Source organism: Mus pahari, chromosome 17, assembly GCF_900095145.1.
Source record: "Mus pahari chromosome 17, PAHARI_EIJ_v1.1, whole genome shotgun sequence".
Lineage (NCBI taxonomy): Eukaryota > Metazoa > Chordata > Mammalia > Rodentia > Muridae > Mus > Mus pahari.
Window position 1 is genome coordinate 50,961,468 of NC_034606.1, and position 24,586 is coordinate 50,986,053.

Below are 24,586 nucleotides of genomic sequence, written 5' to 3' on the forward strand. Positions count from 1 at the left end.
ACATATATACACACACATGTATACACACACATATACGTACACACACACAGCCACAGCTCAGAGAAACTCCTGGATTCTCTGCGTCCTCTCTTAGTGTACCTGAGTCTCTGTCTGCCCATACAGCTTTAGTTCAAGCAATGGCTACGTGTACAGAACCCTTGGCTGACATCACACCCTCTGCTCCCTTCCAACAGTGCTTGCTCTTACATCACAGTACAAACATCATCCTAAGCAGAGGTGAGGAGGAGAGGAAGCGGAGAGGCGAGCAGGAGGCGAGGAAGAAAGGAGGTGGAGAGGCGAGCAGGCACCCTCCTACCTTGTTGTAGTACTGCACCAGCACCGAATGCCACCGCCCATCACTCACACCTCCAGGGACCTGTGGTGTCACCGTGGTTGTGGTCTCACCTGTGCAGCAAGAGGGAGATCCAGAGACAGGTTAGGGGTCTCCAGTCAGGCTTCTAGGCTGCACTGTAGACACACAGCTCAGAGACTGGCTGTGTGCCTTTTCTTTTGGCATGGCCACCACGGTAAGCCATCCCCTACGCCCCCTCTGTGGAGGGCCTTGACCTGAAAGATAGCAAGATTCTAAAACAGGAGAGAGAGAGAGAGAGAGAGAGAGAGAGAGAGAGAGAGAGAGAGAGAGAGAGAGAAAAGCCCTGAGTAGAGAAAGCTAGCCCCCTCAACCCCCAGGGCCTGATCCCCACACATGTGCCTGCCTGGTCTTCTCATCTGTGCCTGGTCACCACATTAATTTACAAGTGCACTGTATTTCATCTTTTTTATTATTATTTTTAGGTTTATTTGATTTTATGTGTATGGGTGTTTCGCTTACATGTCTATATGTATGTCTGATATAGAGGACAGAAGGCGGCCTTGGATATCCTGGAACTGGAGTTATGAACAATTGCGAGCTGCCACGTGGCTGCTGGGAATCGAACCCAGGTCCTCTGGAAGAACAGCCTGTGCTCTTAACTGCTGAGCTATCTGTCTCTCTGCTCACATCACTGCACTTCAATCACCGATTCCCATCTAGGAACCAGGCTCTGGCTGGTATTAGCACTACACTGCCCTGACATTGACATCTTCCTGCACTCTGACCTCAAAAGGCCAGGTTCTGAGATGCAGAGTTAGGGTCGGAAGGCAGAGCAGCCGTGGGGCGGTGTGTGTGTGTGTGTGTGTGTGTGTGTGTGTGTGTGGACAGCGATAAACTTAATCCATTAAGAGCCTTGGGAGGCGTTCCGTGGCTGCAGGAGCCTTACCTGCCGAGAATGTGAGCTGCAGCTGCTCCTCCACAATCTCCAGGGCGATGAAGTCATGCTTCTCATTGAAGCGGCCATTGTAGAGCAGCAGGGCGTTCCTGTCCTGGGTGGCAAACCTGTGGGCCGAGCAAGTAGCGTGTCACACAGTGAAGGACCCCGGGGCCATGAAGATACACAGGGTGACATGACCAGCCAGGGGAGTGAGCGCCATGGTTCAGGAAAATAATCTGCCCAGCTCTTTATCACGAGAGATGCTGACGGCCCAGCCAACCTGCTACATGCACTGGAGCCTTGGGGGACACGGTGGTGATGGCCGGTGGTGGTGAGGAAAAGACTCAGTGCAGGGTGGGAGAAAGGACTGAGCGGATCGAGGTTTGTGGGATCAGAGTTAAGATCCCCACTCCCTGTCAAAAGCTACTCATGGTAACCACTTGTAATCCCAGCACTCAGGAGGCAAAGACTCAGGATCCTCAGGTTCTGCTAGACAATCTGAAGATGGGAAGTACTGGGTTAAGTGAGATACTCCCGCGTCCAAAAACACAGTACAGAGGGACTGGCAATATCTTAGTTCATACACACATGTACACGCAAGTACATACGTGCACACACACACAGAACACACATGCACACACAGAGAGAACACACACATGCATGCACATGCACACACACATACACACACAGAGAACACACACATACATGCACATGCATACACACAGAGAATACACACATGCACAGAGAGAACACACATGCATGTACATGCACACACACACATACACACACAGAGAGAACACGCATGCACATGCATGTGCGCACACACAGAGACTACATGTTCACAAGGATGACACATAGCCTGTTTACTAACTATAAGCGTGTCTAGAGGCAGAACGCAGGTAGCTTATCTCATGCAACAGATCAGATGAGACCCCAAGGTGTTCCTTTCACACTAATGTCTCCACACGAGTGCCAAATCTCTAAACCTCTTGTACCCATTGGAACATCTGATCCTGGACTCTGTGTGCCCAGGTTAACCCCTCTTACACAGTGCTCTCCTGGCAGGCACCATCCATTGCTAAAGACAGAGAAACTGAGATGGGGGGCCCAGGGCGGAGGGGAGGGTGGGAACATTTCAAGTAAAAAAAAAAAACGAGGAAAGACAGAAATAGAAACCAAAGCTTGAGGGGCCAGAGGAGAAGGGGCTGAGAACAAAGGAGGATGAAAGGGCGGCTGGGAGCAGTGGGGAGGGGTGGGAAGCGGGGCCCACTTGGGAGCCCCAGCACTTGGCAAACAGAAACTAGAAAGAGGAGAAGGCCCAACAGAAGCCACCTGAGACTTGGCAACTGAGCAGGGCTGGGCCTTTCGTCCTCTGCGGTTAAGAGGGGCCTCAGCAGCTTCCAGGTTGTGCGCCCCAGGAAACTGTGTACCTGGAGGGTCGCTGGTCTTCTGAATATTCCGGGGGAACTTTCTGTCTTTTCTTGTGACTTCAAGTTTTTAAGGCAGTCATATGTAAAGGCCACCAAAAGTCAACACGATGCGCGTGACTGTGAGCTGCTGGCCATACCAAGGAGGGAGGGAGCCATGACTATACTCCAGGGTTACATGACCTCAGCTCACATCCCGCACATGCCATGATAAACATTCTCCAGCCCATGCCATGATACATTCACCAGGGGACACGAGACTCCTCTGATGTGGAAGGTGGCAGCTATTCATGAGAGTCCTTTGTTGTAGATACTGTGTCACAGGAGATCCCACAGAAGGGCCCTTGCTTTGTAGGCTTGTGCCATAAGGGGTGGCCTTTGGGATGTAGGGCAGAGTCTTGTCACAAAGGGGCAAACACCACAATTACCCGAGCCTGGCAGTACAGGGTTCAGGATGTTCTGTGCCAATAGGCAGACGCTGTTCATTTATCAGCTAAGTGGAGGGCGGGGGTGGGGGGGCAGTAGTGAGTGCTGATGGCTAGAACCACCCCACATCCTCAGACCTCCCTACAATCCACCCAATGGGAGGGACCTTGTTAGCCCACAGTATAGAAGATGAGGAACAAGGAGAAGTCACTTGTCCTTTGGTCATAAGGACACTTCTGGCTGGCTTCATCTCTGGGACAGAACGCAGGGACAGGCTCCTGCTCTGTCCACCCTAATGGGTCTGGTCCTCAGCAGGCAGCTCGGTGAATGATGATGCTGTGGAGTAAGCCACCCAGGGGAGGACAGAGAAGAGCACACTATGTGGAGAGCATGGGCTGTGGAGAGCTACTACAAGCACGCACAAAAGCACCTCACCCCACTGAACTAACATTAACCTAGCAGAGAGAAGGTCTAGGTTTTCTTTCAACTAAGCAAGTGTCACAGGCTCCAAATCACAGGCTTATGAGGCCTAGAATCCAGTGAGTCCACTTGATGCTTTGAGCATATGTGTCTGTACACGTGTGTTCAGGTGCTCATCAATTCAGCCAGATTGGCTGGCCAGCACATCTCTGGAATCCTCCTGTCTCTGCCTCCCCAGGTGTGGGATTACATGTGCCACTGCAGCCAGCCTTCTAATGGGAGCCTGGGATTTGAACTCAGGCTCTCATACTTGCATGAAAGTATTTTATCAAGTAAGCCATCTCCCCAGCCCCAAATGATAGACTGGAAAAATTTTAAAGTAATGTTTAAATTCTGGGAGAGAAGGTATGGACGGGCCACACAATCAGCCTGTTACAGACAGATCAGGGCCAGGGCTGGGGAATTGGGGGTCTGAGCAGCCAGCCTTGTGACACGCATAGGAGGTCTGATTCTTGGGCCGGCCCCACTGGCTACTGAGATATCAGCAATACCCATGTGTTGGCTGGTGGGCAGGACCAGTGTAACCTGGGGTTTGGGCTGTCCCCTCTTGGAAGACTTGTCACAGATGCTCTGTTGTCCCTATGCTGAAACAACGTCCCCTGTTATCATCGAGGCAATGGCCTGACCCTTGAGCAGCCGGTCCAGGAGCGAGCACCGAGCAGGTCTCCTCAACCATCCAGAGCCTAGAAAGTTGAGGTGCACAGACTCCCACGACATATTCCCAAGGGATACCCACAAACACGGCTGCACTTACGCAAGGGAGACGGTGAAGTGGAAGCGTTGCCGCAGGCCTCGGAAGGTAACAAAGGACTGGGGCGGGAAGCTCCTGGTGCTCACTTCACAGTAGGGATGCTCATACTCGCCGGGCGGGCACACACAGTGGAAGCCTCCAATGAGCAGGTTTACGCAGGTGCCCCCGTTTTTGCATACTCCGCTGGCACAGCGGCCTGAGCGAACGTTCACCTGGCAATGCTCCCCTGGAGGAGAAAGCAGAGGTTGATCACACAAAGGCTGTCCTAACACTCTAGTTTGCTTTCCCCACCCACTCCGCCATGATAAACACTGACCATGGGCAACATGGATGAAGAAATGGTTTATTTTAGCTATTGTCTATCATCGAGGGAAGTCAGGGCAGGAAGTCAGGGCAGGAACCCCGAGGCTGAAGCAGAGGCCAGAGGGGAGGTATGCTTACTGGCTCGCTCTCCAGGGCTTGCTCAGTTAGCTTTCTTATATAGCCCAGGGGTGGCATCACCCAACAGAGGGCTGAGCCTCCCTCATTAATCATTCATCAAGACAATGCCCCACTGACATGGCAGTGACAATGACAGGCCCGGTAACAGTGACAGGCCAGTCTAACTGGAGATGACTCCTCAATTGAAGTTCTCACTTTCCCAGTGACTCTAGTTTGCTTAAGTTGACAAAAACTAATGAGCACAAAGACTAAACGAGAGCCAGTGGACAGTGATTGTCCCCTGAGTCACACAATTGACGGAAGGCCTAGTCCCATAGGGTTGGATGCCACAGTGACACCTGGACCTGGGGCTTTGGCAGAGCTTGCTGCCAGTTTGCAGATCCACATGTACTGCTCCCTAAAAGTAGAAATGCCTTCCTCTGGAGGTCACCCAAGAATGACGGACTATAGGGTTAGAATATCCTCTGGAAGTTCTCTTCTATTGAATGTGTTGAGGACAAGTCTCACTGAGTCCCAAGCTGCTGCTTCGGTAGCCCAGAAAACAAATCTGCTGAGACAGAAGGTGGCTGGGGTCACTAGCCCGCTATACACCTTTACAGCCATTCAGGCCCACCGGTGGAAAGGCTCTGTTACCAGGCCAGGCCAGGCCCAGGCCAGGCCGGTGTGTTCTCATCCACCCACCATTTCTGCAGTAGCTGAGATGGGCTCAGAGAAATGGACAGAGAGGCTGCCAGTGCACAGAAGCAGGTGAGAGACAGTCACTGATTCACGCTGGCTCATCTCAGGTCCACAACAGTGGACACTTCCATCTCCCAAGCCACTCCTAGAGCCCAGGGCCCATGGCTCTGAGCTTGGCCACCCTGCCAGAACCTTCGAGTTCATGTGCCTGCGTGCACACCTCCACACATTCACACACCAAACCCTCACAAACACGTTCATGTTCACATTTGTAAACACACCGACTGGCACATACATCCTTACCCCCCACCCCCCACCCCCCACCCCCGCGGCCTCAGACTTGGTCTCAAATGCACATGCTCACACTCATACTCTTCTCATGCACACTCATCTCACAGACCATCTCATATAAACTCCCCTGCCCCCACACTCTCACACTCGAACACGGCAGTCAGTGCTCACAGTCTGCTTGATGGCGGGCCCATCATTGAAGTTGCAACTTAAAGCTTTCTCTTCCTTCAGACACCTGAAATTCTCCCCCTCGGGAGAGAAGTTTTACTGTATACGCCAGGTTAGCCCATGCTCGCTGACACCCAGCACATTCTGTGACCGAAGCCGCCCGAGAGACACTCTGACCTTATGCTTGCTAGAGCGTGAAGACAAAGGACCCTGCCTTCATCCTCCTCACAGCCAGTGTCTGAGAGCAGGGGACCTGGGAGGCTCCAAACTTTCCCACCAGAAGAGAAAGCCAGCCCTTGCCCTGTAAGACCCTCCAAACTCCAGCCCCGCCTAGCCATGGGACTGCAGACGAGGTAACCCAGTCTGCTCGCTTGAGCACGGGGTTCTCTTCTTCTCTCGGGGCCCAGGAATTTCTCTCCGAGACCCAGAAAAGGCCTCAGGGTATCTAGTCGTCGTCCCCCCCCCACACACACACACACAACTTTATCTTCTAAAGACCCTGGAAATGGAAGAGGGCCCACCCTCAAGTGTCTGGATGTTTCCAGTGAGACCACATGCTGGGTTCTCTGTAGATAGGATGTGGGGAGCTCTCAATCTGCACAGTGGCCCTGTTTATCCCCGAACTCATGTCTGTGTAGTGTGGACTCTGTAAAAGGAAGGCTCTGGGGCTGGGGCATGGGGATGGTCCTTCACACTTTCCCCTTCCCAAGCAGAAGGCTGTATATCTCGGGGCCCATCCAATTCCTGCCCATAGCCTCTCTCCGTCCTTCTGGGCAAGCCTACCCCATCCAGTACCACCTTCCTCCTATTGTCTCCTGGCACCTCCAGCTCAGCCCACCCCTCTCCGGCCCGTTTCTCTCTAGGTCCCCCCCATCTAGACTAAGAGTTCCGCCATCTGCCCAGGGAGGTAGACTTTGAGTCTTGGAGATACCTGCACGCCATTGGCCCTCCCCTCCCTCCTCTACTGTTCTCACACCCCATGCCCCCATCCCACTACCAGAACCTTCACCTCAAACCCAGGCACCCCAAGTATGCACCTTATACCAGTTCCATCGACTCGAAAAGCCTCTTGCTCTGCCTGTGACACAGCAGACTGCCTCCTACAGTGCTGGTCTCTGAACACACTCAACCACTGGCTTAGTACACCACTACTCCACAAAGATGTCAACCTATACCATGCCCCTGGCCCTCAAAAGCACAGACCCAGATCATTCGCCCCACACTCTTGGCTCTAACATAGCCACACTGCTCCTCTGGTCAGAATCCCAGAACCCAGAACATCACTAGAGGGGCCTTACAGCTGTCCAGTCACTGATGATGAAACCCACGGATAGCTGATCTGAGGTGCCTCTCCCTCAGTTTCTGAAGACTGTCCTATGTCCCCTCCCCAAGACTGTCCTTGACTGTGGCTCACACTACAGGGAGTTTCACTGTACTCTGAGCAGGTCCAGGACCCAGGGTCTCCCCCATCTCTACCTGCAACACCGCTATGTGGGAACATACCGTGGGGGTGCAGCCATAGGGTTCGATTGAGGGCCAAGTCCGAGAACACCTGGTCCACAGTGGGTGCCTTGCGTGTTAGGGTGCTGGACTAGTGCCCATAATGAGGGGGTGTCTGAGGAGAGCTGGGTATGCTGCAGGTACTGGCGGGTGTCTGTGGGATGAAATCATACAGTGCCAGGGCTTCCCACAAAGCCAAGGCAATGATTCACGCTTGAGCTAACCGTGAGGTTACAAAGCGGACATCATTCATCCACTGATCCAAGCAGTGTGGGGAGATATTCAGACAAAGAACTAACTGTAGGGTTAAACACACCACTTTTATATAAGGCACTGTGAGCTGTGGTCACTGTGCTGAAGATAAACCACACCAGCCCAGGATGGAGCCTCACCTCTGGGTTCTTTGAGTAAGCTCTCCAGGTCCTTGGGAGCGAATGCAGGCTGTTCTGATGTTCCCATGGGAACACTGGTCACAGCAGCCACTCTTGCCAGTGCATCAGAGATGCATCTTGGATCACAGAGGCCTTTCCTTGTACTTATCCTTCCAAGTGGCTTCTCTGCATGTGGTTAGTCAGGTGCCCCGGGGTGGGGGTGTTCAGTTTACAGTGTGTGCGTGCTCCAAGCAATGCCAACCTGGAGCTCCCAACTTGACCGTGTAGTGCGCACACTTGAGACCTTGAGCAGTGACGGCTTCTAATTCTGCAAGTCATTTTTAGCCCAGGAGAATGCTACAGGTCAAAGTCTGTAAGTCCTGCATCCTTAATCCTCTCATCTCATAAAGCAACTGTAAAAGACAAGCTTTGCTCCGGTCTTTTCTAGGACTTTTGTGTGTGTGTGTGTGTGTGTGTGTGTGTGTGTGTGTGTGTATTTCTCTCGCTCTCTGTCTGTGCATATGTTTCTGTGTGTATGTGTATACATGCATGTGTGTGTGTGTCTCTGTGTGTGTGTGTGTGTGTGTGCATCCGTATGTGTCTGTGTGTGTGTCTGTGTATATGTGTGTGTGCATCCGAGTGTGTGTGTCTGTGTGTGTGCATCTCTGTGTGTCTGTGTGTGTGTACATCCGTGTGTGTGTGCATCCGTGTGTGTGTGTGTGTGCGTCTGTGTGTGTGCATCCGTATGTGTCTGTGTGTGTGTCTGTGTATATGTGTGTGTGCATCCGAGTGTGTGTGTCTGTGTGTGTGCATCTCTGTGTGTCTGTGTGTGTGTACATCCGTGTGTGTGTGCGTCTGTGTGTGTGCATCCGTGTGTGTGTGTGTGTGTGTGTGTCCCTGAGAAGGCCAGAAGAGGGTGTCAGATGTTATATGTTCTGGAGCTAGAGACGCTGACCATTGTGAGCCACTGTCCCTGGTATTAGGATTGGGGACATCTGGAAGAGCAGCAAACACTCTTAACCACTGAACCATCTCCACCCGCCTTTGCTGCCATCTCCACCCACCTTTGCTGCCATCTCCACCCACCTTTGCTGCCATCTCCACCCGCCTTTGCTGCCATCTCCACCCGCCTTTGCTGCCATCTCCGCCCGCCTTTGCTGCTTGCTTTTCTGTGGGTGCTGGACTCAAACTTGGGTCGTCAGGCTTGGTTGGTGGTAGATGCCTTTCCCTCTTGAGCCCTCTCTGACCTATCATTCTTCTTCTTGAAACAGTCAACTCTATGGCCCAGAGCTCTGGACCCTTGGCCTTCCACCACAGCTATCGAGCAGTGCCATTTTGATGAAATAAATCTTCTCCAGGCTTACTGTCATGATTTAAGCTCGTCCTTTTTCTAAGATTTTTACGGTTCGGGATTTGGCATTCCCTGAACGTCCAGGTGTTCTGCTTGGAGTCGAACGCCGCTTTTGGAGTCGTTCTCCACCCTGGAGCACACCTCCCCACATCTGCCCTTGCACGCCCACGTCATCAGTAGCCCCTCCACCACACCGAGGTAAGGTTAGCTTGGGCAACCTGGTCGCTGAGCTCAATACTGCAGAGCATGCCACAAGGCCCAGCAGGGACGCTGGCCTTAGCCTGGTTAAGGCTGCATACCCATAAAGCCACAGAGAAAGAGTGGGAAGAGTTCTGCAGAAAAGACTCCGGAGTTGAGGCCAGGCTAGCCCCGAGTATCATGCATGTCCTATCACTGAACAAGTACCCTACCTAGATGTGTGTGAGTAATGTCCCTACCCAGAGACTCAAGCTGGGACTGTCAGAGCCACTGACACTCGGTCTAAACAAAAGCCATAGGACTTAGGCAAGCGGGTCGCCCGTTACAGGAAAGAGTCAGCTGGTAGGAAGGGAGAGCCGTCAGGGATCTTTGATTCCAATGGAGGCTCTAGGAAGTGAAAGAGCAGAGGGTAGTCATGCTCAGTTTGAGAGAGGAAATGAGCTGCTGGCTATGAGACCCACTTCAGTGCACACACGCAGGAGCAGGGACTGGCAAAGCAGATGGCCTGGCCCAGCTTCAGAGAAGCACAGTGCCCAGACCTTTGAGACTTCGGAGCGGGTAAGGTGCGCTCCTGGAAGGGAAGGGCAGGCAAAGTTTTGTCAACTTACGTTTCTAACTAAATAAAAAGACAAATCCTTTCTCTTTTTAATAAAAGACCTGAAGGCTTGAAACTAGAAAAACTAGAATTTCCAGAGGCCCCAACCAAGGGTAAAGCTCAGGCCCAATGCACAAAAGACATACTTGGAAACTGGGCAAATTCGGGCAGAGCTGAGAACCAGCAGGGCAGATGGAGAACACATCGAGGAAGGGGGTGGGGGCCTGGGGGTGGCGCTGGGAACTGAGGACGGATCACCCAAAGTCAGGTCATAAACACACAGATTCCTAGAGTGGCCAGCGGGAAGCCTCATCAGCGCTCGGGCCCAGGCAGGAACCTCGTGTCCTAGTACAGAAGCCACTGTGCAATGCCATGCAAAGGGCCCATCACCACAGAAAGGGCTGTGATGACCAGAGTGGCACTCTGGGGCACTGAAAGGCAGGTGCCTGTGAGAAGTCATGGAGCACTAAGCAGACTGACTCATCCTTCCAGGTTTCGACCCACCCACTCGTCCCTTTTCCTACCCAATCACCACACATCCTCCTCCATCCACCATCCTTCCTCCATCCGTTGCTCTATCCTTCCATGAATACACGAGCCCACCATCCACCTTCCTCTATCCATTGGTCTGTCTGTCCCTTCACCCATCTATCCATCTCCCATCCACCTACCTCCAGATGTACTTCTTTCTATCCATCCATCCACCTATCATTTGCCTGCTTATTCAATGAATTGCCCATCATGGGACACTGGGGCTATAAGAATGAACAAAACCGGGCTGGAGAGATGGCTCAGCAGTTAAGAGCACTGACTGCTCTTCCAGAGGTCCCGAGTTCAATTCCCAGCAACCACATGGTGGCTCACAACCATCTGTAATGGGATCTGGTGCCCTCTTCTGGTGCGTCTGAAGAGAGTGAGACTCTACTCATAAAATAAATAAATTTTTTTAAAAAGAGAGAGGATGAATGAATGAAACCGCTACCTGCAGCTGCAGAGTCTCGTAAACAGGCCAAATGTTTGGGAAAATAGAAAAGATGAGCTGAGTCTTAAAGCAAATCCAAGCGCGATGAAGAAGCTAGGGACAGTGAGAGGTGAGGGAGAGAGGGTGCATCCAGCGGCAGCGCTCAGAGCAGACCCTTAACCCACATGGGTTATGCCATGAGGTTGCCTTTGGACCAGGGATTCCTGTCAAGCCCAAAGATTCTGAGAAGACTTGATGAAGAACCTCCAGCCTCGGGTATCCCCACAAGTAGAGGCATCCTGCAGGCTGGCTTTGCAAAGGAGACCCCAAAGACCGGCAGACTTGACAGGGCTAGCCACTGATGCTTGCTTTCTGGCTGCTCCGGGGGGCCACACTGAGGGCTGAAAATGCTGTAAGCACCATGAGAGCAGCCGTATCACAGACCATTCTGTGCCATCACCAGACAAGCTCTCTTCTAGGCAGGCTTCAGTGTGTGGAAGGCCCAGAGGAGGTGGGAACTTGTGTCAGTTCACACAGCCGCCAGGGTAACCCACGCCGGCATCAGCGGTGTCTGTATGGAGTCTGCAGGGATGGGTCTAGAGTGTGTAAATATCCAGAATCGGCACCCTAAGGAGATGATAGTTCGGGCCTCAGGACTTCTATTAAACAGGCAAAGCACCACTGCCCAGGACAGTGGTTTACTATCCAAACACTAGTCAATGGCTTTTGCTTTGCGGATTATATATCTATCCCAGAAGCAGGGAAACCAGTCACTCCTGGCTGGGGAACTGGCTCAAGTACCCAGAGGGTGGGTGAGGGAATAGAACTTGTTTGGCATAGGTCCTAGAATGCTGCTGTCACTCCAGGCCCTGACTCCGCCCCTCCAGGCAACTGTCTCCTCAGCCCTTCCCTCCCTCCTTCTCTCCCCACTCCAGGCAGACCGCCAGGTTCTAGTCTGCCCTCCCTTCCCCCTTGGGAGTTTCCAGCTTTGTTTGACTTTCTCACCTCCTGGGGGACTGACTCCCAGTCTCTAAGAACCACAAGCTCAGGTGGCCCAGCCCCTCCCTGCTGGCTAAACTACCTAGGTCTCAACAGAGGGCCCAGACACCTGCTGTCCCTCGCCAAGGCTCCCAGGAGAAGGGGCAGCCAGTGGGAGAGGAAGCCCTGGGGCCAGGAGGGGCCACGGTGCTGGGCTTGTCCAGGGTCTGTCTTTTTCTGATGACTTCATTGTCTTTGAAGCAAATTCTTAGAACTCCAGTCACACCCATTTTTTAAATATATATATATATATATATATATATATATATATATATAAATTTTTTTAAAAATGCATTCCAGCGGTAAAGAATCAGCTCCCCACCCACCTGCAGAGCCCAAGGGGGAGGAGAGGGGGTGTCACCCCGAGCCTCAGTGTTCAGAGCAGCTTCCAAAAGGGTCCTGTACTGCAATGACATTTGGAACACCTCCCTCCCCCAGAATACAGCCACCTCCATGGCCTTGAAACCACTGGGCAGAGGAGACCAGAAGATAATGCACCCCGTGTGGTATACAGGAAGGGCTGCCAGAGGACACACCCACATCCCTGATCCCCAGAGCTGGGTCTCCCTTCAGCCAGTGAGAGGAGCTCAGAGTGAAGACCCGGAGACTGGAAAACTATGGCACAGCGCCAGATGGCCAGATGGCCCAAAAGACAGTGTACAGTGTGCTTTTTGTAGATTTAAATGAACTTTTCAACACAGCAGTTCTCAACCTGTGGGTCACGCAACCCCTTCAGGGTTGCATTATCAGACAGATATCCTGACCATCAGATATTTATGTTATGATTCATAACAGTAGCAAAATTACAGTTATGAAGGAACAATGAAATAGCTTTATGGTTGGGGGTCACCACGACATGAGGAACTGTATTAAAGGGCTACAGCATTAAGGACCACTGTTTTAACACAATTTCTACTTTGAAAAAAAAAAGTGCATGTGTGAGAGAGAGAGAGATCTGCAGATTAGTTCAGAGTTGGTTCCCTCCTTTACGTAGTTCTGGAGATCAAACTCAATCTGCCAGGCTTGTGTAAGCCCCTTTGCCCCTCTGAGCCATCTCACTGACCCTTTAACACAGCATTTAGCAGTTGTTATGGGGAGACAGAAGGAAACGGGGAGGGAAGGAATGAGAGAGAATGAAAGGGAGGGTGTCTTAGTCAGGGTTTCTATTCCTGCACAAACAGCATGACCAAGAAGCAAGTCGGGAAGGAAAGGGTTTATTTGGCTTACACTTCCATACCGCTGTTGATCACCAAAGGATGCAGGACTGGAACTCAAGCAGGTCAGAAAGCAGGAGCTGATGCAGAGGCCATGGAGGGATGTTCTTTACTGGCTTGCCTCCACTGGCTTGCTCAGTCCACTCTCTTATAGAACCCAAGACTACCAGCCCAGGGATGGCACCACCCACAAGGGGCCCTCCCTCTTGATCACTAATTGAGAAAATGCCTTACAGCTGGATCTCATGGAGGCATTTCCCCAACTAAAGCTCCTTTCTCTGTGATAACTCCAGCTGTGTCAAGTTGACACAAAGCTATCCCAGTACAGAGGGACAGACAGAGACAGGAGAGAAGGAGGCAAGGAAGGGAGACCTTGAGACTGGGAAGTCTTTGTCCCATGGGGTGGGGGTCTGGCTGGAAGTCTGAATCACTGAGAGCAGGCACAGCAGTTGACTGGGAACCCTAAGGCCTCCACAGACAGACAAAACTACCCAGGACACACAGATGGGACCTGGATGGACACACAAACACACACTGACATATCAGCCTTCAAAAGCCTGTACTCAGCCCGAGCAGGGATGCTGGAGACTTCCCTCAGCATGGAACCCCTCTCCACACAGTGGTGTGCTGAGGAAAGCCTCCTCTGAATAGGTCTTGTGCGAACTTCTTGCTTGGAATCAATGCCTTCATAGCTCTTGCTCTGGCCCCTGTGGTCCCAGGCAAGACAGAGGGGCTTTGTCTGAGGCTATGGGGAAGATGGATGGGGCAGAGACTGGCAAAGGGTTGCCTTCCCTAACGTCCTCTGGGGTCACCACTCAGGTCAGAGGCTCAATTTCTCTATGGAAGCTTGAAGGTCAGGGCTCCACAGTGGCACTGAACAGAGGGAAACAGCCAAGCCCTGGCCACACGCTGAAGTCACGGGGTCTGGTAGCTCTCTTATGCCCTCAGCAAATTTTTACTGACAACCCAGTGGGTGCCAGGTGCCAGAGTGGTGGTGGGGGCCAGAGGTAGCAATCACAAAATTATGGATCCAAAGATTACACTCCACACCCAAGAACTGGGGCTTTACACACTCTGCAGAATGAGGTGAGAGAGAGAGAGAGAGAGAGAGAGAATGAGAATGAATCACCCTGGGTTACTGGGAGAAGAGACAAAGCCATCATAGCATCCTGTGGGAAATGGGTGGAGAGGATGGAATGTGGGATGCAAGGGTGGTGGTTGCAAAGGGTAACACAGGGAGCTCCTGAGGCTGAGGGAAAGCAGGCTCTCCACTGGGGCCTCCAAGAGGAGGCAGACTTGCCCAAATCCTTCAGTTCAGAGCCCAAGGCCCTCCCCATCCTCAAGTGAGTCCATCTGTGATGACCTGCAGCCCTCTGGCCCAAACAGTGGACAAAACAGACGCCCACAAGTCAGGTGAGGGAAGTTAGGCCCCATCTCGCCCATGGCCGAGACACCCAGTACAGGACTGACCAGACAGCCAGTCACGTCCCTGCTACTAACTCCGCTTTCCTTACTCACTCTTCTTTGGCCATCTGCAAGCTGACTGATAAGGCTCAGGTGACTCTTGCTTCTGGCTCAGACCCCTGTGGACAACCATGCTCAGGAAACTGCCTCTTAGCAAGAGCACACCTGACCCAGGCAGGAACTAGACACACAGACACACAGACACACACACACACACAGACACACACACACACACACACACACACACACACACACACACACAAACGTGGACAAGAAGCCTAAGGAATCATGGGGCAGAGTAAGTTGTTCCCTGAAGTGACGGTCTAGAGCTACCTAAGTCTGGCACCGGTGAATAGGCCTTATTTAGACATGGGCTCTTGCAGGTATAGGGGAGCTCAGAGGGGTATATGTTGGATTCGGGATGATTTATCCAATGGCTGATGTCTGTGTAAGAGGGAATTTAGACCAGGCTACAGGAAGCATGTACTATAGAGAGATATAGATGGCAGCCATGCAGCGTAGGCCAAGTGGCTAACAAGTTCTGAAGAGACGGGAAGTACCCACCCTTGCAGCCTTCAGGTGGTGCACACACACACACACACACCCCACTTTGGGCATACCTCGACCATGGCCTTCGGGGCCATCAGAAACAAAGGGACATGGCTCAAGCATCTGACCTCGCCGGTGGCAGAACAGGCTGTGTAGATCCCTTATACAAACCCAGTTCCCTTATTCCATACCCACACGGCCAAGTGGGGCGGCATAAGCCTGAAATCCCAGCACTTGGGAGACTGAGGCAGGAGGATCAGGGGTTCCAAAGTCAACCTCAACTCCCCAGAGGACCTTAGTTCAAAGAAAGGAAATGAAAGCGTGCCTAGGATCAGAAAGTTTTAGACTTCAGCGGGTTCTTTTTAAAGTTCTGGAACCTCTGCATATACATAACGAGATCTTGGGGGTGGGTATCAAGACTAAACACAACATTCATTTATGGTTCGTGTATACATTTGACATGTAGCCTCAAGGTAATTTTATACAAATTTGTAGACACACCTGCGTTCTGACTGTAACCCATCACGTGAGGTCAGATGTGGAATTTTCCACTTTGGCATCATGTTGGTGCACGCCAAGTTTTGGATTTTGGAACATTCCAGATTCCAGATTCAGGGTTAGGGGAACTCAGGCCAGCTGCTGGTAGCACCAGCCACAAGAGGATGTGGAGATGATGGGATGGGCCATCCTGGAGGCCAGTCAGCTGTGCTTGACACTTGCCCATGATGTATAATTGTCCCCTTCAGTCCTCGCCCTGGGTTTAGGGGTTAAAGTTCACAGACAGCTGGATCTGCCCACATCTGGATCTCGAAGGACAGGACTCAGTGAAAAACAAGGTCACAGAAGTGCAGTAACGCCCAACTTCAGGATAGCACAGGAGAGAAATACTTCATGTTGCAACTCACTACCATATGGAAAGAGCCAGAGCGGCAGGTTAAGTGTGCAGCGACGAGAAGAAAACGTAATGTCTCTCCCAGAGTCTGAAAGTGTTTGCTGCTCTAGCTGAGATTTTAATTACGGGCAATGTAATGATTCTCGTCTTAACTGATAATTACCCCCCACATTATGGACTAATGTTAGAGGGTTGGGAACCAACCCCGGCGCAGCCGAGCTATACCCTGTAGACTTCAGCTCTCTGGGCGCCCATCCTCCCTGTGCTCAAGGAGGTTTTTCTGCAGGATCAGGACACGGCTCAGAGGCGATGCACCATACAACATGGGGTTTTCTGATGGGGGTACCTGGCACACTGTCCCCATGGAGACAGGGACAGCAGCCCTCTACCCCAAAATAATGGGAGTGGGATAATGTCTACATTTATAACTAGGGCAGAGGAGAGCCAGCTTTTACTTTAAAATTGCTTCTATAAACACACAGGTGATTGGGTTCTTGCAATCACACTGAACCTAGACAAAACACCCTCGGCCTCAGGAGGGTCCTACAGTCCGAGGAGGCTCCTAAAGCAAGTAGGAGAGTACTTCATGGGCTGGTACAAAGTTCAAACTGAATACCACTGAGGGCTCCCCAAGCCCTACTTCCTGGGGGTGCCTATTACTAGGGAGCACTCCCTGTATAGGAGACAGAGGAGCTCATGGCCCCGGGCTGGGGCGGCAGCTTTGTATTCGACAGCTGTGCAAGCACCACTTGCTTTGGATGTGCAGAAATGCACACTGAATGGGAACAAGCAGCAAGGGAGTGGAGGGACCCCAAGAACAGGGATCAAGTTAGGGACACCCAAAGAGAGCTTTAGTTGTGATAGTGACCACCCCTCCCCTCCCAGCTCTGGATGCAGCTGAACTACCCGCCCCTCCTGCTGACATCAAAGCTGTCATTCAGGAATGTACCCCAGGCGGAGCGATGATGATTAGGTAACTCTTCCCAGGTTTCCCTGAAGTGGAGACAGGGAGAGAGGGAGAAGGGGGGAAGCCACCCTAGAAACGCCCAGGAGCCTGCAGTGCTGGGCCCCGACTCAATTTGGAGCTTGGCCACAGGCCAAAGGACCTTAGTGACCAGGAAGGGACACTGGAGACAGACAGATGGACAGAAGGAAGCACATCCAGACAGGAAGACTGCACATAGGGGAGCTAAGAGACGGGGTAAATGAATTAAGAGGAGCAACACAGGAATCCATGACCACATACAAAAGTGTTTAACAAAAGTCAAAATGGTGTATCTCAAATAGAGAACAAGAAGCCAGACATGGGGGGGGGGGGCTTAAGAAATAACTTTTTTTTTTTTTTTTTTTTTTTTTTTTTTGAGATAGGATTTCTCTGTGTAGCCTTGGCTGTCCTAAAACTCACTCTGTAGACCAGGCTGGCCTTGAACTCACAGAGATGCACCTAGCTTCCGCCTCCGAGTGCTGGGATTAAAGGCGTGCACTGCTGCTGCTGCTGCTGCCACCGCCGCCGCCACCACCACCAGGCTAAGACATTTTTACTTATTGGGGGGGCATGTGTGGAGGTCAGAGAAAAATTGTATGAGTTGGTTTGTTCCTTCCACTGTGTGAGTATCAAGAGATCCAAATTCTGGTCCTTAGGCCATCTCACCAGTGGCTTGGCAGCAAGTGTCTTAACCCGCCAGGCCATCTCACCAGTGGGGCTACAAAAAAAAAAAATAAGAGACTACCCAATACGTATCCTGTGCCCACCTCTGAAGTCTTCTCAGTTCTTTCCATCTATAGAGAGTTGTTAAACCCATCTGTGGTCCCAAAGCCGAGATGTACCGGCGGGGACATGCCATTACCTCTCCCTTACGAAAACCAGGGGATCCAGGTGCTCATTGGCTGGGCACACTCTAAAGCCAGGGTGGATTAGGAAACTCAGGAGAGCAGTCCGGACTCCATCTCCCGGTGAATTCAGAGAGCCTTTCCTGAAATGTAACGGATGCCTTCCTGACTCTCCCGTCCTGCAGCACAGGAAGCTGAGGGTTCCCGTCCTGCAGCACAGGAAGCTGAGGGTTCCCGGCACAGTTGGGCTAATTCCAAGCCCGCCATGAGGAGGCCTAGAGCTCGAGCTCGGCTTACGGAGAAGCAAGAAATTAAAGCTGTGTGACGACAGCGCTGCTTTCATCGTGAATAAATGAGCACAATTACCTCCACGGAGAAAAGCGAGCGCTTCAAAGGCAAGGAATGGAGGAGAGGGGAGGAAGAGGATCGGGGAGAAGTAATCAGCCTTAATTAGCTTTATCTCTAGGGAAATAGCATGATGCTTTCAGTACCCGACGAGAATCAAATTAGCCTCATGCCACTCACATCTCCCGGAGATGACAGATGTGCCCACTGTCCCTTTATCGTCCTCCCAGAAATGACTGTGCTGATGAAGAGGAAATCTGAGCACCTCAGAAGTCACTTGGCTGCACCCAATGGGTCCACTGTCATTGCAGAGGAGCCGAGGGTCCACAGATCCCCAGTGGCCTCACTGTCCTGCGCCAGCATGGTCACATCGTACCCTAAGTATCTCTAATAGGTCGGCTATGGTAGCCCCAGGGATGAAGCCCGATGAAGAGGCTGTTCCATGCCCCCCATGCTGATGATGAAAGATGGGAAGGGTCCTAAAGATCAACTAAAGAGAGTACATGTAGTGACCCAGGTCACTTGCCCATGCAGATAGGGTAATGTCTGACTGAACATTGGTCTGGCATACAGCAAGCACTCTGCAAATGTCTGCAACAGGTTCTCAGCTAGATGGGCATCGTTCACACCCTGGAGACACCAATACTCCCTGCCCCTCAGCTTCTCTATCTGAAGCAAGAGAGTCTATAAAGCCTTCCACATAGGGCCATTTGACAGGGAGGGACTGGGGAACCAGCTGGCTCCCCCTGATGCTTCTCTGTCAGGAGGGAACCAACCATGCAGCTAGCCAAGACTTAGAAGGCACTGCCAAAGGGATGCCAGCTGAAGCCTCTGGGTAGAGGAGGGGTGTTAGGAAGAGAGGTGGGAGGCTGGAGAGACAGCTCAGAGGTTAAGAGCACACTGACTGCTCTTCCAGAGGTCCTGAGTTCAATTCCCAGCATCCACACGGTGGCTCACAACCATTTGCAATGGGAGCTGATGTCCTCTTCTGGTGTGTCTGAAGAAAGTAACTGTGTACTCACATTTATAAAATAAATAAATCTTAGAAATAAGTAAATAAATAAGTATATAAATGGAAGAGAGGTGGGGCCATGGCTACCTGTGTGTCCCGGAGGTAGCCCTTGTTTATTGGATTTAGTCTTGGCTAAATTCAAAGCAGGGAAGAGAGGCAGAGGAGGGGAGTCCCTACACACACACACACACACACACACACACACACACACACGCACATTTTGTCTAGCACTTCCGGTGCACACTGTCAATCAGGGTGTCTCCTAGACCTCTGCCTTCCTGCTCACCACCAGGCACCTGAGAGGCAGGAATCAGGGATCAACACTTGCCAGACAGCAGGAAGAGCTGCCCGCATCCTGTTGGCAGTCAGCCACAGACAGGGAGGGGAACCGTAGAGTGGCGGGCAGCCCAATGTCCTTCTCCCTCCTCCACATTTCCAGACAAAAACCAACTTGAGATGCCGACGTGCCGGCAGACCAGCCTGGCATCCCATATCTCACAGACGGTGAAAGTTCTCCGAGAGTCCGCCCCTCCTCTCCGGACGCACAGAGTCACAGATACCCATTTTCCTCTCTCTCCGCTCACTGCCTCCGACTTTTCTCCTGCTTCCCACATTCCTAATACCTACAGGCCTCAAGATGAACGCAATAAATGTGTACTGTGTGCAGACGAGATTCCTACCCTAGAGGGCAGAGATCCTTCGGATTTTCATACTGACATCCTAAAGATAGAAGGATGTCCAAGTCACCTCCACTACAAACCAAGTTCCCAGGTCAGGGAACCTTCTAGAAAGACGATCTGCTCAGCACAGAACCTATTGGGATTTGGTTTTCCGAGTGGGTTGAAACTACACAATAGAGGATCAAAGACCAGAATGAGATCTGGGAGTTCACAATGCTCTCGGCTGCCTCTTCATTTTTTTTAAAGCGACCGTTGGCTACAGTCAGAGAGGCTGGTCTTGTCTTCAAGACTGGTCAGGACATGCTGAGCTAGGAGTATCTTCAGGGGCGGAGGGAGGTGAATTAGTCTCCGCACCAATAAGGCATGACTAAAACTGACAACTTCTTTCGATACCCAGGAAGTTGAAGGCTCAGGATTTTTACCCTAGCTGCATGTACAGTTTGGCACTAACCAATTAAACTGAAAATCTGGAATAAAGAGCTTTAACTTTAAATCTGCTCGCACATGGCTAAGGCAGGAGGATTGCCATGATTTTGAAGCCAGGCTAGGCTTTGGAGCCGGACCTTATCTCAAAACAACAGAACTCCCTTAAATGCATACATCTAAGGTATTTGCAGCATTTGGGTATCAAAAGTACATCTCACCTAGACAGGCCCCTCCTAAAGTCCTCATGAAGAGGAAGACATGGGTCCCCCAAGAAGGTGAATGAGGACTGGGAGGGCTGGCAGCAAGGAAAGTACCCCCTGAAGAGACCTTAATGGAAATGACACATGAGTCCAGGACCTGTCCTCTTACATCACGTCACTGGGCACCCACTGGAAACCCTCACACCTCACAAGTACACTGTGAGCCTCTTCGCACTGTGTGCAAAGCAGAGGTCAGCCCCAGGCAGCCTGTCCCACAGGCTCCAGACACTTACCAGTGAAATCCTCGAAGCACTCACAAGTGTAGCCACCCTCGCGGCTCCGGCACCGGCCGTTGGCCCCACATGGATTGGAGTAGCAAAGATCAATTTCAGTTTCACAGTAGTCCCCGGTGAAGCCCGGCGGGCAGCGGCACCGCAGGCCCGTGATGGGATGGATGGGCCGGAAGAGCACCGTGGTGGAACTAATGAAGGGAGCCGAACTGTCGAACCTGAGCACGGACACGCACTTCATGTAGTTCTCGCAGGGCTCCCTCAGGCAGATGTTGTCATCGAAGGGCAGCACACGCTGGGCGGAGATGGTGGTCAGCAGTGTCCGGTTCAGGTAGATCTGCTCCTGCAGGTCCTCTGATGGGAAGAACCGGCCACGGGAGCCCCCGGGGAGCAGTGCCGAGAAGGTCACGTTCAGGATGTTGGAGCTGACGTCCGTGTCATTCTGGATGTTGAAGACGAAGATGTCATCCTTGGTGGTGGACAGTACTGTGGCCACCCCTTCTACAAAGAGGGACAGCAGTGGGGACAGGAACTTCTCCTGCGACATGTTCTCCAGGCGGACGGTGATGCTGTTGGTCAGCATGTCATCTGTAATGATGGTCACACGCAGAGTGCAGAGAGCAGTGACGCTGTGGATACCATCTATGGGACACGAGGAGACCTGTGGTCAGTAGGATGCCCGAGGCAGTAAAGGCTCCTACAACCCCACCAAGGGCAGCCTTAGATGTACTTGGCAAAGGCTCCCCACCCTTGACTTCCTATGTACCCCATCTTCCTGTGACACCTCTGACACACTCTGCATCCCAACCACAGCTCCCAGTGTGCCCTTTTCTTAGAGAGACCTCAGGGGCCTTCAGCCCCATGGCACATAGGGATTTCTCAGCTCACAGATTTCACTCCAGCCGTGAAAGACCCGGGATCCTCACTGTACAGTGAACCTGAACATCTCACTCTGCCCCCAACCTCCCCTCTCCTCACTACAACTCTTCCCATTATTCCCCAACTCAACTCAAACCCCACCATAGCAGGTCAACCCAGTGTACCATGTCATGTACCACCAGGGAACAGTCCCACCCAGTGTACCACGTCATGGCTTAACATATCTGAGCCTTATCCACTTGTATCCTTACATGGCCAGCATGTAAGAATGCTGGATAGATACTGATTTAAAAGGGTAACTAAGAGCTCTCTCATGGTTCATAACTGCCAATAGGACCATCTATCCCTCCACATCACTGCCATACCCTTCCTTCTCCTCCCTGCAGCCCCCACGGTGGACTCTATCCTTTGAATTGGTCACCGCACAAAGGCCAATGTAACTATGGTCCAAGGGAGCCAAGCTCAATCCCATGCTACAAGCAGAACTTTGCAGCATCACCTGTCTCCATGGTACTGGTTTGACAGGCATAAAAGGGACAAGATAGAAAAAGTCACAGAGACTTGAGCCACGGCTCCAGAAAGTGCCTAAGGCCAGAAAACATGTGGCAGTGCTGGAGTCCCCACAAGGAGGCTCTAGGATGCTATGCACAAGGCCACAAGCATGGAGCATAGATTGCAACAAAGGCCCTAAGATGCTAGAAACGACAGAACCATGGGATGCCCACCGAGGAGAGCTACAGGTATGGAGTGGATTGTGTGTACACATAACCAAGAGAGGTTATGTGTGCTGTGGATGGGCAGAGTCGGAGATGCGGGGCCGCCTTAGCCCTGTGGACCCCGGGTGATTACATTATAAGCCCGACAAGCTTAGCTGTGAGCTTCAGGATGTGGAATTTTCCCCCCACTGGACTTCAGTTCTGCTTTAGTCTGATTGTTCCCCACTGTGTCTCCATTCTTCCCTTCTGGAATGGATTGCTTACTCTGTGTTGTTATCTATTAGAAGTAGATAACTTGCTTCTTGACTGTCTGGGGAGCTCATGGTTAAGGGATGACCTGCATCTCAAAAGAGACTCTCCACTTTGACATGGTATTGTCCAAGGCTATGGGGATTTTCGAAGTTGGACTGAATGTATTTTGCATTATGAGATGGCTGCAAGCCTGTGGGGAAAGGAGCAGAAGGTCATGGCTTTTAAGTGGTATGTTTTGGTGTCAGACTAATAGAGGGTGGACTTATGATAGACACAGGTTTTCACTGTGTAGTTCTGGCTGCCCTAAACTTGGCCTGTACAGTAGGCTGGCTTCAAACTCAGAGATTCACCTGCTTCTGCCTCCTGAGTGCTGGGATTAAAGACGTGTGCCACCACCACCCTGCAGAAAAAATTTTTTTCAATTGAAGAAAATATGATGGGGCTAGACAAATGGGTCAGTGTTTGAAAGCACTGGCTGCTCTTGCAAAAGATGTGGATTTCCGTCCTGGCATGGTGACGCACAACTGTCTATAATTCCACTCTGGGAGGAATTCTACACTTCCATCTGTGAGCACCAGGCACACATGTGGTGCACATATGCACATGCAGAGAACTTCCACACACATAAAACAAAACTAAAATTCCAACAGAACGTAAACATTCTTCATGACAGCGAGAGGTGTTCTTTACATGGTGAAGATTATAAGTATGAAGTTAAACTCTTTTTTGAAAGATTATTTTATGTATGTGAGCACACCGTCACTGTCTTCTGTCACACCGGAAGAGGACATCAGATGCCATTACAGATGGTTGTGAGCCACCATGTGGTTGCTGGGAATTGAACTCAGGACCTCTGGAAAAGCTGTCAGTGCTCTTAACCGCTGAGCCATCTCTCTAGTCCCCCAACGTTAAATTTTTTTAAAGAGCCTGATTATAACTCAGGGGTATCACTAGGCTACATATAGGGTACATCTTCAGATCTGCCTGCCTCAGTTTCTCTCCATCAGCATCCTCACACATGTCACAGTGGATGTCTTATAACCCAGCTACATCACCCCATTTCCCTGTGACTGCTAATGACATCTGGAATAGAAATCCATGCCCTGAACCCCACTTACGGCACTTCACAGTCTGTGTTCATGGCCCTTCCTCATCACCATACAAGTACTTCCGCATCTTACAATCCCTCAGTCCACCTCCGGGATTTAATGTATACCTTCATTTTTCACCCCGTGTACTGCATTCATCATTATCCACTGGCTGTCCCCTCCCTCACCTCACTGAGGGACCTCCACTCTGAGAACCCTCTGACTGCACCAGTCCCTCACTGAGGGCATTCATGCTAAGCATCCTCCCAAGGTCTCCACACTGAATGCCCTCCATCCCGAACGCCCTCCATTCCCACAGTCACGCTTTTGTTCCTGCTCAGGAGTGGCCATGGTCCCAAGCATTCCAACTGTTTATGCCTGAGAGTCTCTAAGGACCAAGGACTCTCAGGTTGTGTTCCTGTCAGTATTGTGTGCACTGGTGATGTTTAGAATAGTCCCCAGTACTCAGAAGTTTCTGGATAAGCAAGTGTGAATGAAAGAGGAGGGCAGAGAGCCTACTGTCTCCTCCACTCCAGCACTGACAGACACACAAACACCACCCAGGGACGGCTTTCCACTGAGGCATGTTTTTGTAGCCGATTTGATCTTGTCACAGTCGTTTGACTAGGACAGTGCTTGCTTCCTGGTGGCAACTGTTTCAAAACATTCTTTAACCACACAGGGATTTGTTTGTTCTGGCCTAGTTTGTCCTGGCCTAAGATGTTAAAGGTCATATGACTTTAAGTTAAAAGCCTCCTTTCTTCTAGTGGATTGATTGGGTTATCCTGACCCGCGGTGAAAGGGGACATCAAGTCTCGGCCTT

The 24,586-nt window shown here is 51.5% G+C and overlaps 1 protein-coding gene across 6 annotated transcripts in view; it reads right to left on the reverse strand.

The window, feature by feature from the left end:
• The window catches only part of Celsr1 (cadherin EGF LAG seven-pass G-type receptor 1), a 137,505-nt gene that overhangs the window by 59,233 nt on the left and 53,686 nt on the right, over positions 1-24,586 (reverse strand). For all 6 annotated transcript variants that reach the window (XR_003842391.1, XM_021217425.2, XM_029531144.1 and 3 more), the window contains exons 2-5: positions 20,832-21,470; positions 4,338-4,560; positions 1,260-1,375; positions 317-405 (exon numbers count right to left, since the gene is read on the reverse strand). Coding sequence is in view for 5 of the 6 variants with exons in the window: in XM_021217425.2 (XP_021073084.1) it covers positions 317-405; positions 1,260-1,375; positions 4,338-4,560; positions 20,832-21,470 (1,067 nt within the window). In the remaining variant the exon portion in view is untranslated. The remainder of the gene's footprint in view (positions 1-316; positions 406-1,259; positions 1,376-4,337; positions 4,561-20,831; positions 21,471-24,586) is intronic.